The 17,301-nt window shown below is 52.1% G+C and overlaps 1 protein-coding gene and 1 long non-coding RNA gene across 8 annotated transcripts in view; one reads left to right on the forward strand and one right to left on the reverse strand.

Annotated features, from left to right (window-relative positions):
• Nucleotides 1-17,301, forward strand: part of IL16 (interleukin 16) — a 110,446-nt gene that overhangs the window by 66,796 nt on the left and 26,349 nt on the right. For all 3 annotated transcript variants that reach the window (XR_006887656.1, XM_046654995.1, XM_046654994.1), the window contains 5 exons: nucleotides 5,461-5,603; nucleotides 7,240-7,350; nucleotides 8,513-8,627; nucleotides 13,692-13,765; nucleotides 14,345-14,555. Coding sequence is in view for 2 of the 3 variants with exons in the window: in XM_046654995.1 (XP_046510951.1) it covers nucleotides 5,461-5,603; nucleotides 7,240-7,350; nucleotides 8,513-8,627; nucleotides 13,692-13,765; nucleotides 14,345-14,555 (654 nt within the window). In the remaining variant the exon portion in view is untranslated. The remainder of the gene's footprint in view (nucleotides 1-5,460; nucleotides 5,604-7,239; nucleotides 7,351-8,512; nucleotides 8,628-13,691; nucleotides 13,766-14,344; nucleotides 14,556-17,301) is intronic.
• On the reverse strand, nucleotides 7,412-15,093 carry LOC124236194 (uncharacterized). 5 transcript variants are annotated; one of them, XR_006887658.1, is made up of 6 exons: nucleotides 14,917-15,093; nucleotides 13,410-13,923; nucleotides 12,169-12,252; nucleotides 9,145-9,315; nucleotides 7,663-7,757; nucleotides 7,412-7,561 (listed from the first exon to the last, which is right to left on the reverse strand). It is a non-coding gene; the product is annotated as an uncharacterized LOC124236194 (long non-coding RNA). The 5 variants fall into 5 exon arrangements; XR_006887661.1 differs by having other exon boundaries at nucleotides 12,164-12,252; nucleotides 13,410-13,927; XR_006887657.1 differs by having other exon boundaries at nucleotides 13,410-13,927; nucleotides 14,917-15,092.

The following is a 17,301-nucleotide window of genomic DNA, read 5'->3' on the forward strand; positions in this document are numbered from 1 at the left end:
CTGCCTCTCTGAGCGCATCCTTCATGGCGGTGCGTGTCCTGCCAGCTCGAGGGCCTCTGCTTTGGCCGTTCGGGTTCTCTGTGGTTCCGTCAACTCCTCCTCTAGCTGCCCTTCAAGTGCCACGCTGAGAAGACCTGACAGAGGATCCAAGACGCGGGCTTCGCTCCTGCTGTCTTCTGACGTGCCCCTTGACCTTAGGAAGGCCACCCTGTCTCCCAGGGCCTCTGTCACCTCACCTGTGACAGGACGGAAGTTGAAGCTGAAAAACGTCATGAGTCTTGGTTGTTGCGACTAGAATAGACTAATACACAAAGTGAGGAAAATCGGAAGAATGCAGGAAAGCATGAAGAAATTAAAACCACGCCAAATCCTAATATCAGAGACAATCTACGTTAACATTTTCAATTTCCCTGCAATATATGCCTGTAGAAAACACACACCCACACATCTTTACATCATTGGAAATTCTTTTGTAAATGCCATTTTTAGTGGATACGTAGTATTTCGTTATATGAATGTACATAATCTGGTTCATCGACTTCCTGTTATTAGATAGTTGAGTCATTCTCAGCTTTTCACTAACAGGATCAATGTTGTTGGGGTTGCCCATGGAATTTTGTTGGAGTTTGTGGCGATTTTCCTAGGGGACGTCTAAAGGGCGCTGGCCTGGTGTGTGTTAAGGCCACACTTAGTGCCATGGTGCTGGCTCTGGATCCTGCTTCCAGAACCAATTATCTGTGTCACCTCCGGCAAGTCCCTTACACTCTCTAAGCCTCATATTATTCTGTTGTAAGAGGCACCATCATTAAATTAATCATCCCCTACTTTTGGACCACCAGTTGCTTTTTTATCACACGTTTTTACTTTCTTCTTCTTTTAGCATAATTTTCTAGAAACGGAGTTTCAAAAGGAAGCGATTCCTCGGACCTCGATCTGTGCTGCCAAGTTTCGCAGCTAACCCTTCAACGGTGTCCGTGAACACCTATTTCTTCCATCATAGCCCACACTGGATTATAATTCAAATTTTTTACTGGAGGTATAATTGGCATATAACACTATAATCGTTTCAGGCGTACGACGTCGTGAGTCAACGTACGTATCCTTGTGAAGTCATCACAATAGGTCTAGTTGCTGTTCGTCACCATGTAAAGTTTCCTGTGTTTTTTCCTGTGATGAGAACTTTTAAGTTTCACTCTCTTAGCGACTTTGAAATACGCAATGCGGTATTATCGATGACAGCCACCATGCCGTACTTTACATGCCCAGGACTTACTCATCTTATAACTGGAAATCTGTATCTCTTGACCCCCTTCACCCATTTCACCCACCCTCCACTGCCTGCCCTCTGGCACCCACCCCTCTGTTCTCTGCATCTGTGAGCTTGGTTTTGTTTGTTCCTTTGTTTTGTTTTTCAGATTCCACATATAAGTGAAATCATGTGGTACTTGTCTCTCTCTGTCTGACTTATTTTACTGGATTACAATTTTTAAAAAAATTTGCCAGGCAGGTTTTTCCTCTATTTCCCTCTTCCCTGCTTTGCACCCAGGACCATTTGTGGGGATTAGTGTAAAAGGAAAATGTGGGGCCCCTGTTTGAAAATTAATAATTCCCACATGGCGACAGGTCCTGAAGTCTGGGGCTCTGCGCTCCCCACACGTCGCACGCCCACCAAGCCAGCCCTGCGTGTGCCCCGGGCGCTGGCCCTTTCAGGCCACAGGCCCTGGCTCTCTGGTTTCCAGTTGAGTTCATTCAAGGAGTGGAACAAGGGGAGAGTGGAGGGTGGGAGAGAGAGCCGCTAGGGTATTTCTTCCTCGGTTCCTCCCGCCTTGCCGCTGCAGCTCTGGCAGGGGCTGTGTCCCTCTGTGACTATTAAATCTGGTGAGGGCACCTGCCTTCCGTGGTCCCGGCACTCGCCGGGTCTGGTAACGCCATTTCCTCCTTCTGCCCCTTCAGGCCTGGGGACATAATAGCTTCTGGCTCCTGCCAATTCCTGGGAAGCTCAACAGGCCTTATCATTTCCCTGAACTCTGTCTACCTTTTGTAAATGGCCGCTTCATCCAGTCTTTTCAAAAATTCTAGCTGCCACATTTTCCGTTTGTTGTCAAAATCCTGACCCGTGTGTTTGGCTATAAAGCAGGCGGAAAGAGTTTCTCTCTGCACAGGTGCAGTTAAACGTGCCTTCATTTACTTATTTCCCCTTCCTTGAGTTCACCTATATTCCTATTGGGATGATCATTTCATCATTAATTTATAAAAAGCCTCTTGGTTAAATGAATATTTATTAATATTAATATAATTAATGTTTGGGTGTCAGAGCTGTTGAACACACTTTCTTCAGTTTGTTGTTTTTCTTTTAACTTTTTTTACGTGATGTTCTCATCTTTATATAATCAAATCTATTGATTTTTTTCCTTTCTAATGTTAAAGTTTCTTCCACATCCAGAGAACTATTAAACATTTGACAACATTTTCTTCTGGTTTTTAAATGATTTACCTTTTTTTTTGTTCAAACTTACTATGCCTGTAATTTATTTTTGGTGTTTGATATGAAGCAAGGATCTAGACGGATTTTGTTTTTCTAAATGGCAGCTGATTCCAGCATCACTTATTGGGAATCAGTTTCTGCCCATTTTTAAATTTGCCTCTTTCTGTTTATTTTGTTTCTCTGGCAAATGATTGGCAGTTAGATCTTGAAAGCAAATTTGATAATATTTTTAAAGACGGAAGCTCAAACCACTGACATTAGTATTAAGAATGGTATCTGCTTTTTAAAAAGATTTTATTTTTTTCCTTTTTCTCCCCAAAGCCCCCCAGTACATAGTTGTATATTCTTCGTTGTGGGTCCTTCTAGTTGTGGCATGTGGGACGCTGCCTCAGCGTGGTTTGATGAGCAGTGCCATGTCCGCGCCCAGGATTCGAACCAACGAAACACTGGGCCGCCTGCAGCCGAGTGCGCGAACTTAACCACTTGGCCACGGGGCCAGCCCCAAGAATGGTATCTGCTTTTACTTATAGTCTTTTTATACTTTGTCTTTATACTCACTTGTCATTTGTTTTCTGCCTCTTGCTGTGTGTGTGTAATTAATTTTTGCAGCAATTTGAAAGGTTTACTCAATTTTCGTCTCCACTTCTGGTTTCCTTTAAGGTAAATCAATCAATCACTTAGGTCTAATTAATAAATCAATTAACAGTTAAGACTATATTTCCCAAATTGTCCACTCTATGAAAGATGGTTATTCATCTCTAGTCCCTTTTCCCATTTATTTTTCCATTTCATCACTCAACTTAATCTTAAATTACAAACTCACATTATTACTTATTATTATACAATCATCACAATATACAGTTTCCCTTTCAAAAACCGTTTTGGCTTTTTCATTGGATTTCACAACCACATTTTGGATGAACTCACTCGACGCTGTGTGTTTAACTGGCCTCAGCTCTCTCCACTCGAGATGGTAATTTTGATGCGTTTCCCTGTGGCTGGAGCATCCTTGAGTAGTTTTCGGGAAGAGCAGAGAGCTGCTGTCCTGCCTCAGCCCGCGTCCATGCAGATCAGAATGCGCGGTGGGAGTGGGAAGGAGCCGGAGGATGGTTGGTCAGGGAGGCAGCTCAGCACGTGCCGGCTCTGCCCTGTGGGCCGCCCCACCTGGCCGCCCGTGTGCTTATCCTCGTTCCCCTGAACTGAACCCTGTGCAGCCGCCCCTTTGGACTGCAGGTCACCTGGCACTGCTGTGGATGGAGGTATCCGGGCCTGGTCTCGTCTCCTCACTGACGAGGTGGAGCTGAACTCCGTCAGGGCTCCCGGAGGACCACTGATGGGCTGGCTGCATCACCCGGGAGCTGATAAACACACAGACGCCCCTAGACCCTACCCGCATAGATGTGGACTCAGGAGATCTGGGCGGGGCACTGAGTTCTGCCCCACTTTCTATAAACACTCAGATAAATATGACGCAGTGGCAGATTTAGGACAAGAGCCTCTGTGGCCCCCCTTCCGTGATGTGTCCCTTCCTTCCGGTGCATGGTTTCTGAACCTCCTGGTCCCCCTGGGAGCAACCGGTCCCTGTAAGTCAGAGAGGACCACCTCCTCGTGTGGGACGGGCTGCCGGGAGCAGGTGTCCAGGCAGGGAGATGTTTGCTGTGCGACTCTGAGCCCCATGGACCAAGACCCCTGCGTCTCCCCGTCCTCTGCCCCTTCAGGATCTCACACCCCCAGGGACGCACATCTCCTCCTCTTTCCTCAGCCCACTCTGGCCAGTGGCTTCCTTTCTTCAGCCTGTAGAGAAGCTTAAGTCTTTCCCATCCTAAGCACAAAAGCAAACCCAACCCCGGCTCGGACCTGCCTTCCCCCTGCACGATCGCCAATCTCATGCCTTCCTCTCAGGGAATTTTCCACAAAAGCCTTGTCCACCCCCTTGAGCTGAGGGACTCTAGGAGAACCCTGTCCCTCTCTGGGTCCCAGAGCCGTGCTGTCCAGTACAGTGGCTGCTAGCCACACGCTGAGCCCGTGAAACATGGCTTGTCCGAATGGAGATGCGCGGGAAGCGCCCGAGATGCACCAGGTTTAGCGATTAAGCACAAAACTGAGAAAGAATGTAAACCGTCTCTTTAATAATTTCATATATTATCTATATGTTGAAATGATGGTAGTTTAGGCATATTGGACTAAATAAAATATATGATTAAAATTAATCTCCCTTGTTCCTTTCGACTTTTTAAATGTGGCCACTAGCAAGTTGTCAACGACGTATGTGGCTCTCGCGGCATCTCCATGGGGAAGCGCGACTCTGACAGTGAGGAGCTTTCTTCAGCTGGAGGCAGCACAGCAGCGTTCGTGGTCCGATGAAAGGAAGTCAGGGGTCCCCAAAGAAGAGGAAGCCGATTGCTTTGTATTTTCTTAGATGCCCAAAGATTCGAGAGTTGACTCTGCCTGCCGGTGTCTGGTGTGCAGGTGCCTGTGTGTAAGAGGCAGTCACATCCTTTTGGAAGGTTGGATGCTGCCACGGCAGATCCCCAGCTTCCTGCCCGGTCTCTCCTCTGGTTCCACCTGTCCTGGCAGCCTTTGTGCTTTTCTCCTCCTCGCTCCTCCACCGGGATTGAAAGCTCCCCACCGGCAGGGCCTGGAGCTGACATAGCCTCATGGTTTCCCGAGAGCCCAGCATCTTGATTGACAGGTGGGGGATGCCCATCAAGTCTTGTTGGGTTGACCTGAGGCGGAATGGAAGCGCGAGTTCTGTCTGCAGCCCGTGACGCAGAAGACACGTGTGGGGAGAACGAGAAGGCTGCCATTTCTTCCTCCTCCTCTGCGCCCCCGGCCCTGGGTGCCCAGTGGTTCGCACCCACTCTGCTCCCTGGCTGAGGAGGACTGGCAGTCGGCAGGGGCTGAGGTTGTCCTCAGTCGAGCTTTGCTTCTCGAGACCACAGACGATTTCCTCCTTTTTCCCTCTCCTGGTTTAGGTGTCAGTCCCTACTGCCCAGGAGACATTGATTTTCCGCTGACCGAGAAATCCGCAGCGTGCGCTGACCGGCAGCCGTACTCCCTCTGCAGTAACAGGAAGTCGCTCTCACAACAGCTGGACTGTCCTGCAGGAAAGGCCGTGGTAAGGATGACCGGAGGGCCCGGGAGAGGAGGGAAGGGAGGGAGGGGTCCACACGTGGCAGCAGCTGAAGAGACCATGTGGATCCCTTTACTTCACCCACACGGTGACCCCAAGAGGTGTACGAGGCAGCTGGGGCTCGCACCTGTCAGGGAACGCACACAAGCTTGGTTGCTAAGACGAGGCAGCTGGGACTGGAAGTCGGGTCAGGACTCCAAAACCTGTGCTTTTAATCCCTGGGACGTAGTGACATGCTTTGCACACTTGCCTCCGATCTGTAAGACAAGCTCAGACAACAAGGCACGACTAACTCCCTGTTCAGTGTAGAAGCTGAGCCTTGGTGAGCTGAGTGGCCGTCTGGGTTCAGGCATCTCAAAACCTAAGGGACCGGCATTGGCACCAAGCCCCGTGTGGCTCCCAGTCTGTGCCCTTCCCGCTGTGGTCCTCAGCTGGTGGACGGGAGCTACGTAGACGAGAAGCAGTGTCCCCACACGTGTCGCTGCCTCCCCCTGTGGTCCCCTCAGCCCCCACCACATGCCTGCTGTGCCATCTGTGACCCCACGGCGCCCTTGGCCTGTGGCCCGTCCTCGCTCTCATCTCTGTCCCTGGAAACAGTACCGCATCCTTCAAAACCCTCTAACACCAACTTCTCCAGTGCACGGACCTCACCCTCCTCCTCGTGCCCCTCGTAACACGTCCGCCGTCTCCTACAGCTCTCGGGCAGCGAGCTCGCTGGTGCCCTGATTCACGTCAGTGTCTTATCTCCCCAGCAGACCGTGGGCTCCGCAGTTAGGGACGTTCGATTCTCCCGCACGGGACACAGGAGACGCTTGAAAATGTCGTTCCTCTCTTTCCTTCCCCTCCTTGAGTTATCAAGTTTTTCATTCCCAAATGGGAAGCGTTGGCTGTCCAGTGTTAGAAAGAGATGGCCTCCGAGGGACAAGTGATTTCATAGAGGAGGAAACTGAGGCACGGAAGAGTTAAGTCACTTCCACAAGGTCACCAGCTGATAATTGGCAGAGAAAGGAGAAGAACCCAGGCCGCAGGGCTCCAAAGTTTAGGATTTCACCTATAACCTGAGCCGTGTTGTTCTCCAGGAGGCAGCTCGGTGGCACACGGAGTAGACGCCTACGTGGCAACTTTGCTTCTCCTGGACAAGTGGTTATCACCTGTCGGCCCCCCTAGAACTTACGTTCTGAGTCCTTAATGCTGTGGGTTCTTCCCCCTTGTCTGCCACCCTAGGCCCGGCACAGAGAGGTGTCTCGGGAAATGTGTCCTGAATTCCGTCCCGGGCATTCTTGGCGCCTGGCTTCCCACCCTCCACTGAGGCTTTGGTGATGGGGCTCACTGTCCTGGGGCAGCGCCATCTGTGATGCACCCCCGGAACCGCTGCCCCGGGGAGCCTCTAGCTGCTGGTCTGCAGGGAGGTGGGGTCCTCAGAGCCAGCTCCGGGGACCAACATCAGCCGCTCTCCGGCGACCTCCATCCACACCTCATCAAACTCGTCCCGGGCATCAGGCTGGGGCCCTCAGGAGAGAGGGCATCTGGGCCCTCTCCCTGGCTGGGCCGGCCCCTTCCCGAGAGGCATGCGCTGCCCTCCCGCTGACTCCCCATCTCCCCTCCCTGGTCCTCATTGCAGGGCGTCTCCAGACCAACGCGGTCGCTGAGCACCGCTCAGCTCCTGCAGCCCTCAGGGGGCCTCCAGGCTTCCGTCATCTCCAACATCGTGCTGATGAAGGGCCAGGCCAAGGTAAGCGAGGCCCGTGCGGGCAGCAAGGACTGGAAAAAGAGCGGTTTTTGAGACGCTGTCGTGTCCAGGGCAGGAGGAAGACGAGAGGGGCGGTTCTGGCTCACGATTTGGAGGCACCGTGGATGCAGAAGGAAGGACAGCCGGGTTGGCCCCTCACAGCTCACAGGGGGCAGTTGTTCCCAGTATGATGCTTTCCAGGAGTTACGTTCACCTGATGGTTAAAATCAATCATTTAAATTGTGTCTTAGTTCAGGCTGCCATAACAAAAATAACACAGACCTGGGGGCTTCACAACAAACATTGGTTGCTCACCGTCTGGAGGCTGGAAGTCCAAGATCAGGGTGCCGGCAGACTCAGTGTCTGTCGAGAACTCCTTTCCTGGTTCATAGGCGGTGCGTCCTCTCTGTCTGCACAAGGTGGAGGGGTGAGGGAGCTCTGTGGGGTCTCTCGTATAAGGGCACTAATCCCACCGTGGGGGCTCCACCCTCATGACCTCATCGCCTCCTATAGGTCCCACCTCCGAACCATCACATGGGAGCTCGGTTTCAACATATGAATCTTGGGGGACACACGCATTCCGTCTGTACAAATAGATTTCTGCTTCCTGATTTTGCCCCCACCCTTCGGGTGTCGGCAGAATAATGCAGGGACCCTCATCTAGGTATTAAAAATACATACCACCTGCTACATGTCGATCATTCAAAGGTGTGCAATGCTTTTGCTGAGATTAGCGCTTCTCTCATCGCAGGAGAGTAACTGCCCCCAGTGCTGACTTTTCCCTAAACAGCCCCTCTCTCTGATGAGAAATCCACAATGCTTCCCCCCCTCGAATTTACGTAGAAGCATTTTTAAAATAGTTGACTTTTAAATAGTTTGCGATGCCCAGAAGAAGGAAAAATGGAAAAGGGCACCAAAACTCAGGCAAAGACGACCCAAAATGGTTTATGTTATTTTGGGGTGTATACAATGTACATTCAGGACACAATTTAAATGATTGATTTTAACCATCAGGGGAACGTAACTCCTTTGTTTAGTCCTGCGACCGAGACCAATGGCACTCTCCTCCGAGTCCTTTGTTCCGGGCTGGACCGGCCCTGGGAAATGTAGGCCCAACGGACAACAGGGAACACTCCCAAATTCGACCCCTCCTCTCTCTCCCCAGGGCCTGGGCTTCAGCATCGTTGGGGGAAAGGACAGCATCTACGGCCCCATCGGAATCTACGTTAGAACCATCTTTGCGGGTGGAGCCGCGGCAGCCGACGGACGCCTACAGGAAGGTAGGTGTCCCATCCCTCAGGGGACCAAGTGTGGGACTCGAAAGCGGAACCGCTAGGCTGGAGGAGATGCCGGCAAAGCCGAATCTGTCTGGAGTCTTTAGAATTCTGCTGGTGTGGACTCTGGGGTTGGCGGGCAGGGGCACATCCCCCTTGAAGACTCCGTCATGACTGGCGCGCTGGCTGTGTGTCTGCCCGCTCAGTCTGGTCCGGCTGCCAGCCTGGGACAAAGACTGAGGCGTCTGCCTCTGCCCCCTCTCATCTCACTGCTGCCTTTCCCTTTCCTTTCGGGGTCCCCTCTGGGCTGCTGGCATCCAACGACATCCCCCTCTCTTCATTCTCTCTGCCCTCCCCAACCACAGCCACAGGAAAACCAGGCCCAGCCCTTCTAAGGAGCTGAACAAACATCCTCCACGACCCCACTGCATTCTAGGCTCCAGGAATATAGAGAATTATCAGACATGGTCCCTGTTGTGAGGAGCTTGTGGTCCCTCAGCTGCTGTTCCTCCTTTCTGCCCACCTTTCTCCCGTCAGCAGCCTCCTCTCGGCTCCTTTGTCTCGTTGTGGGAGGGGAGCACCTGGCTGAGCTGGCAGCAGGGGCCTGGGTGCAGAGCTGTGTCCTCCGCGCCCTGTGTCTTCTTGTCCTGGAGCGGCCGGGCTTTCTCCCCACCTCCAACTGCACCCCGAAGTCCTGTTTGGGTTATTGGGCAAGAGGCTTGGTCTGAAGGGGTCTCCAGGTTTCAAGCAGGAGGCAAAAGTCTGGGGGGGGGGGGTGGGCGGTCACATCAGAACAAAGCCACTGCAGGCCAGACACTGGGTGACACAGGGACGTTCGAGAAGTGGTTTCGCAGCATCCCTGCTCTTCTCTGTCAGGCCGGTTTCTGTAGCTGTGCTGGGATCCTAAGTGCCTTTAGTAACCTAACTTGTTTAGGGTGGAGATGGCAAACCACAGCCGGATCTGGCCCACCACCTATTTTTAGACTGCTCAGAAACAAAGAATGGCTTTTTTTTTTCTTTTTGAGGAAGATTAGCCCTGAGCTGACATCTGCCGCCAATCCTCCTCTTTTTGCTGAGGAAGACTGGCCCTGAGATAACATCCGTGCCCACCTTCCTCTACTTTATATGTGGGACGCCTACCACAGCATGGTGTGCCTAGTGGTGCTATGTCCATACCTAGGATCTGAACTGGCAAACCCTGGGCCGCTGAAGTGAAACGTGCGAACTTAACCACTGCACCACCAGGCCAGCCCCCAAAGAATCGTTTTTATGTTTCTAAGCGGTTAAAAAAATCAAAAGAAGTTTTGACTCTCCCGCGGCATGTGAAGATTAAATGAAATTCAGATTTCGGGGTCCATAGAGAAGCTTCACGGGGCCCGGCTGTGCTTGTTCATTTACCTGTTGTCTGCAGCTGCTTTTGTGCTACAATGCAGCATTGCGGCAGAAAACACACGGCCTGAGGAAACTCTAAGCGTGTGCTATCTGGCTGTTTACGGAGAAAGTCTGCCGAGCAGCATGACGCAGAATTACTCGTGTGGATCTGTTGTGTGGACAGTGGGAGCCTTCGAAGCTTCCTACAGTTGGGAGGGAGCAGCTATGACCAGAGCTTAAGGTGATTCAGGAAGCAGAGTGTGGGAACGGAGTGGGCTGGCAAGAGACCCAAAGCAGAAAAACCAGTGAAGAAGCTGTCGTGAGAGCCAGGCTCCAGCATCTCCGGGGCTGCGCATGGCAGTCACCCCGGGAGGCGGAAGATGCTGGTGGGAGAAGTCATGACCTCCGTGGAGACGGCAAATGAGGGGTGAGTCAGAGAAAACCTGAAAGTTTCTGGCCTTAGCAAACTAGAGAAAGACGACGTGTTAGGAGAAAAAGGAAGACAAATGAGGATGCTTAAGTTTGAACAGCAGAGCGGACGGCGAGGTGTCCAGGTGACCGCTAGGTGGGGCTGTCCAGCAGGCGAATGAAAATTTGGGCACCAGCTTAGGGAAGCGAGTAAGGGTTGCATGAAGATTTTGGGGTCATGGACAGTTGGAAAGTAGCTGAAGTTACAAGTGGATGAAGGAGGCAGGGAAGAGACGAGAGAGGAGAGGGCGAGGCCGGGTCCAGGGGAAAAGCTGAATCTAGGAGGCGGGCGCAGAAGAGGAGCGGGTGAGAGAGAGGAAGACAAGTGGGCTCAGAATGCTGAGAATGTGCCCTTGTTTACTCCATTATCTTTTGTATTTTTCTGTGTTTAAACAGGAGGTGGGGGAGGAGTCAGGGTGGCAAGAAAGGAGCGTATTGTGTTTTGTTTTCTTTCCTGAATGTGAGCCTGCCCAAGACAAGCTGCTTCTTTTTTCTTTTCTTTTTTTTCTGGGTATTTCTCTCCCTCAGTTAACAGCAATCGTGAAATTCCAGTGAAGACATTCAGCTAGTCCACAGTCCTTGATTCTAGCCTCCAGGAATTGACCGAATCGGTTTCTGCAACTTCTTCCAAAAGTAAAGTTCAGAATCTGCCCCTGAGTTCAGGGGGGATCCATCAGTTGCACCACAAGTTGGGTGCACAGGTCAAGGGTTTATTTGTACTCCCTTTCCAAGAAATGATTGTGCAAGGGTTATTTGGCAATACTGAGGTTACTCACCTCCCACCAGATATAGTCAAACAGGACTAAGGACTCTCTGAAGAGGCTGGGGTTGGGCTACGTGGGCCCCGTGGGGACAGACGATCCAGCAACTTGAAGTTGAGCCTCTCGTGGAATTATGAGCGGGCGTTTCTGAAGCCTGTTCTTTGTACGGCCCTCCTTGAGCACGTACTTAGTCCTATTTTGGTTATTTTTAAAAATTTGTCTCTTTTCACCCCTAAGCTTGGAATCTCACGAGGACGAGGACCGAACCTTTCATTTTCACTCTAGTTTTAGCAACCTGCCAGATTACGCTGATCTGAATCCTCCCCCCGCCCCACCTCCATTTTTATTTTCAACATGTAGACATGGTGGATAAAGCAGCTCATCTGAGCGCCAAAGAAAGATGGAGACGCCCAGCTGCTGGAGAAAAAGGAAACAACTCTGCATCTGAGGGCGGCGAGCTCAGGCGCTGATGGTGTGACAGCCTGGAGAGCCGCTGCCTTAGGGCCCAAGGGTCAAGGGCTGGGACTCGATGCCCACGCAGGGACGGACACGAGGCCCTGAGCCCATGGGGGCCTCTGAGAACATGCATACGGCCTTGATCTAAAGGGCTGCCCCTCACGAGAAGCCAGCAGGCCCCAGAGAACCGATGAGGACACTTAACCATGTCCACAGCTCTTGGGTGGGAAAAGAATATCTCCCACCAGAAAATTCAGACCCAAGCCTGTGTCACGTCTGAGTGTGCGGGCCATGTTCCCAGTCTCTGTAGACTGCAGGGATCCCCGAGCCGAGAAACTAGTGTGAACACTTGTCCTGAACCAGTGACACCCTTGGGGCGCCCACGCCAAGTAAAGGGAAAACGATTTGGTAGCAACTTGGGGCTGTGGGAATCCCACAGAGAAACAGGCTCCCCTGAAGAATGAGTTCAAAATAAAGATTTCTTACTGTACCAGGAAATGTCCCCCATGGACGAGAGGCAGCAGCAACAACAGACGGCAGGGTCGGCCCTCAAAACCTTGACAGTCCAGAACAATCTAAAAGAGACAATAGAATTACTAGGTTTAAAAAGCTCTTTGAAAAGATAAAAGAGGGAATATAAACAAAAGGAAAGACCAGAGAACGATGAAAATATAGGCGGATATGAAAAAAATAACATAGAAATTAAAAAAAAAAACAATCATTGAAATAACTCGATGGATGGTTAAACAGCCAATTAAATGCAGCTATAGGAGAATCAGTGAGCTGGACATTGTCCGGCAGACCACACAGAACAGCACAGAAGAAAAAGATGAGCGTCAGAGAAACAAGGAGAATAGGCTGGGAAGGTCCAAAATGCCTGTCATAGGAGTTCCCGAAGGAAAGAACGGAGCGAACGAGAATAGGCTGAGACATAAGGGCTAAGAATTTTCCAGAACTGCTTTGAGGCACGAAACTTCAGGGTGAAGAAGTGCCTGGCAGATCATGGGGAAAACTCAGACTTATCAAAGACAAAGAAGGGAAAGGTCTCAAAGCAATCACAGAAAAGCGATGGATTATCTACAGTGGAACCATAATTAGGTGAGGGCCGATCTCATGGATAACCATCAGGCCAGAAGTCCGTGTGCAAAACGGCAGTTGCCTCTGAATTGCCCAGCACGGTGTGGCATACAGACAAAGGCGCCCCGTTTGTGTATTAAGTAGATTGAATGAAAGGGAGAAAGTGGTTTCTGACAACACGACAATGGATTTCTGAATCAGGAGATGTTATTCTGTTAGGTGTAGGGTGTCGTGAAGAAATGACTTGGGGTAAAAAGAACCGAGTCCTGATTCTTTTTACCGCGTGACTTTGGGCTTCTCCGAGCTCACCCTCCTCTCCTGTAAAATGGAGCGAACTTGCGTTCTGAAAACATCGCCTCTGACTCACACTGACCGAGTGCTTTGCAGGCCTCACCTGGAATTGGCCCTGGGGACGTAGCATCTTATAATTCAGAGCCCTGTCCCCAGGGAGCCGCCAGCCTGGAGGAGGCAGACTTCCACGGGTCACTGATTGCCATGTGGGGCGATGGGTGTGCTCATGGCGGCAGATATCGGGGGCTGTGAGGGGCACAAAGGGAATGAAGGCAGCAGGGGCTGGAAGATGAAGAAGGGGCAGGTGGAGAAGGTACGAGAAGTACCTTTTAGTTGAGAAAGTGGCACAGAAATAAGCACTGACCTGCACAGACCGTTGTGGGAAGGCTGGCTGTGCTGCGTCAGAGACCGTCCCTGGGAGCAAATGGTGTGAGGCCGGGCGGACGTGACACCCAGGGGTGGGCAGGGACCATGCTGCTGCCCTGCCTGCCTCTCAGGGGCCAGCTCAGAGCGAGGAAGGGTCCTTCACGGTGCTTTGTGCCTCGTACAGCGGCTGGGCAGGTCGGCGAGACCAGAGTCCAAGGAAAAGACATTGCCCCTGACCGGGAACCCTACTCTCAGCTGCCATTTCTCTGTCTCCCGACAGGCGATGAAATCCTGGAACTCAACGGTGAATCGATGGCCGGACTGACGCACCAGGATGCCCTGCAGAAGTTCAAGGTGACCACCTGTCAGCAGTATGTGGCCCAACGCTGGGCCTCGGGCACAGGAACCGGCTCCCAGCATCACGCTCCTTCATTCAGCCCCACACATTCCAAACCTCATCCTTCACGGGGGGCCCAGCTGATGCTGATCTTGGCCCCATGTTGGAAAAAGACCTGACTGGGAAAATAATAGTGCAATCAGGATTATTGCAGGGGAGGTGTCAATTATTTAACATTTATAAGGACTGTTTTAAAACATTCCATGTATTTATATGGATATATTTACAAATCTGTTTTAGGTTTTTAAGACAATCACTAAAAGATATTTTTGAGTCTCTATCTAGTTTTTTCAATTCAAGACGATCTGGCATATACATGTATAGAAGCAGGTATGTCATGTGATATGTTCTATCTACGGAAATACATATAGACATGTGTCATGTATATGTTTGCACACATTCACGCATTGCCCTCTCCCTCTCACACATGTGCACACACACACACACACTCCCTTAAAAACTGTCCTACTACTGTCACTCACGGAGGCCCATGTTCTTCACTCGCCCCGGGTCACTGCAGCTCTCTTTCTTTGCAGCAAGCCAAGAAGGGGCTCCTGACGCTCACGGTGAGAACCCGCCTGACGGCCCCCCACGCCCTGGGCGGCCCCCTGTCTCCCCCGCTGAGCCGTTCCCTGAGCTCCAGCACCTGCGTCGCCAAGGACGGCAGCGCCTTCCTCCTGGAAAGCCCCGCGGCTCCTGCCAGCACCGCCAACTATAGAATCATGCTGGAGGTGTCTCTGGAGAAAGGTAGGGGGGCCATGTTCCAGAAGGTTCTGCCAGGTTCCGCCATCCTCCCTCCTCCACACTCCCACCTGGGCCTGCCACCGCTGAGGCTCCCAGACTTCCCCCGTCTGGAATCAGTCCAGGAACAGGGCAGGCCGTTGTCTGTTAACAGATTTTATGGCTGAGCAGCGAGGTCTGGTGCTCTGTTTGTTTATAGAACCCCGTCCGTGCGTTCTGGTGCAGTAGGTAAAATAAAGCAGAACAGAGCAGACACAAAACCACACACACATGCACCGAAACGATGGACCAGGAGATGAAGCTCTGCAGCTCACGCTAAGGGACCTTGGGCAGGTCACTTCCCCGCCCTGAGACCCTTTTTTCTTACCGTGGCTGGAGAATCAAGGTCTTTTCCAGCTCACGCATTTGGGGATTGACATCCACTCCCTTCGCCACCCCCGGTAGGCTGCTGACTTCAGGGGGCTCGGCAGGCCCTCTCTGCCACAGTGAGAGGGAGCCGAGCCATGAAGGTGCAGAGGAGGCAGCTGGCATGGAGCTGGGCTCCAGCAGTGGGATCAGCACGGATTCTGGGCAGAGAGGGCAGGCCAGTGTGGCTGGGCGAGGCGGGCGGGGTGAGGAGCGAGGGCAGAGTGCCCAGCGGAGACAGACTCTGCAGCTGGATTCTCTTCTCATTGCAACTGCAAGTCCTTCAAGGATGTCCCAGCAGGGGAGTGGCGCAGTCAGGTTATGCTTTAAAAAATATCTCCTAGGTTCCTCTGGAGAGAGTGGCCTGAAGTGTGACAAAGGCAGAGGCTGGGGAACGAGGTGCCCCCCCTGGCTTGGAGAGCATGGGAGATGGAGAGGAGAGGGCAGGTCTGAGAAATATCACAGAAGTGGGGTGAAGAGGGCGTATGATTGGTTCCTTGCCTCGGGCCTTGTCTGGCGCATGTCTCTGCTCTGCTGGACTGAGAGCCCCCGAGGGCCACACATGTCCCAGCCTGCAGGTCTGGCCTGGCGCCTGGCACACGTCCTGGGCGCACACGGGTCCATGCAGGCACGGTGCCGACAGCTGTCTCCAGGGTTCCCGCCATGAGTCTCCTGAGCAGGCGAGGAACGTGGGGAGGACCCAGCTCTCCTGGCCTCCCTGTCAGGCTCTGTGGCCCAGTGTGCAGCGCCTGGCCTGGGAGCGGTGTTTGCTCTGATCACGGGCATCAGGCACGCCGTAGGCAAGGCTTTGTTTGATTGTCTCATATGACGCAGCTTCTTAATTCCCACCCCCAGAGGTTTTGCTTCAACAGTGTTAGTGGTAAGGCCCAGGGGTCTGCATTTAAATAAGTACCCCAGCGATTCTGGCGCCCACTGGGCTTAAGGACTCTAGCTCTAGCCAGAAAATCTGGACTGTGGTCTGACCTTTGTGGTCTGCGTCATAGCCCGAATTCCTCATTCATAAAATGGTTGCTCTCCCTCACCCGTGGCGTTCCCCGTGGGACCGTTGGCAGGACCAGCGTGGGAGGTGGAAACATTCAGGAACGTGCTTTGTAAACCATAAGTGCGGGAAGAAAGCCCCTGGAAGGTTGTTCTCCTCCTCCCTGGCCACCCTTCTAGTCCCTCTTGCTGGTGGCTCCTAGTGTCCAGTCCTGTCAGAGCTGGAGCACCCCGGGCCTACTCCCCACACACCCTGGGGCATCAATCCAGGCCCGTGGGCTGGACACCACCTCCATGCTGCCAATTGCAAACACTTGTCTCCCACCATGCCTTCCTACTGGGGTCCGGATTTGTCTATCCAACCTCCTACTCCACACGTCCACTTGGGTGCCTTGTAGGCATCTTGAGTGCGTCATGGGCAGAACTGAACACCTGTTTTGGTAAACGGCACCATCGTCTCCCCAGTCATTCCAGCCAAAAGAGCTCTGTTATTTTTATTTTTATTCATCAAATGCCCATATTTAATCCATCAGTAAGTATCTTCAAAATATATTGCCTGTGTATCTAACTCTCCCCATCGTCCTTCCTGCCCTTCTTCCTCCCGCCCCCCAGCCCCTCCTCGCTCCTCCCTTCCTTCTCTTCTTCCTTCTTTCCTTCCTAGTCTTTCTACTGTTGAACTTATCCCTTCAAGGTCCAAGCCGCCGTTGTCTGGCTCAGTAGAGCCTCGTAACTGGTCTCCTTGCTTCCGTTTTTGACCCCTCACGGTTCTTGCTCTTCGCGGCAGTCAGTCGTTTGTAAAAGTTGAAATCGGATCGTGTCGCTCCCTGTTCGAAGCTCTCCGGTGGCGTCCGCTTCTCAGCAGAGAATAGTGTCCTTTCACTGACCCCCCTTGTTTGCAAAGCCCCACGTAAGCCGGCCCTCGCCTGCCTCCCCTCCGTCATCTCATACACCCTCCCTGTGACCATGACAGCCCCGTTCCGGTTACACTGGTCTCCTTTCTGGTCCTGACACACCGCACCTGTCTTCTTGACTTCGGGCCTTTCTTTGCATTAGTGTTTCCTCTGGGGATGCTCTGCCCCCACTCCACATCCCACGTTTCTTCTTCTCATTCATATTTTAGCCTAAATGTTGCCCCTGTGAGGCCTGAAGTGGCCATCCTGGTGCTTTCTAGAACATTCCCCATTAATTCTCTGCATAGTATTTATCGCTCTCTGACATCTTTCTCTCCTCCCTTCCTTCCTCCTTACTTCTTTCTTTCTTTCCTTCCTTCCTGGTCTTTCCCCACTTGAACTTATCATCCCTTATCTGCCTGGGTCACTGTTGCTGACCCCAGGGCAGGGTCCACACA

Source organism: Equus quagga, chromosome 2 (assembly GCF_021613505.1).
Source record: "Equus quagga isolate Etosha38 chromosome 2, UCLA_HA_Equagga_1.0, whole genome shotgun sequence".
Taxonomy (NCBI): domain Eukaryota; kingdom Metazoa; phylum Chordata; class Mammalia; order Perissodactyla; family Equidae; genus Equus; species Equus quagga.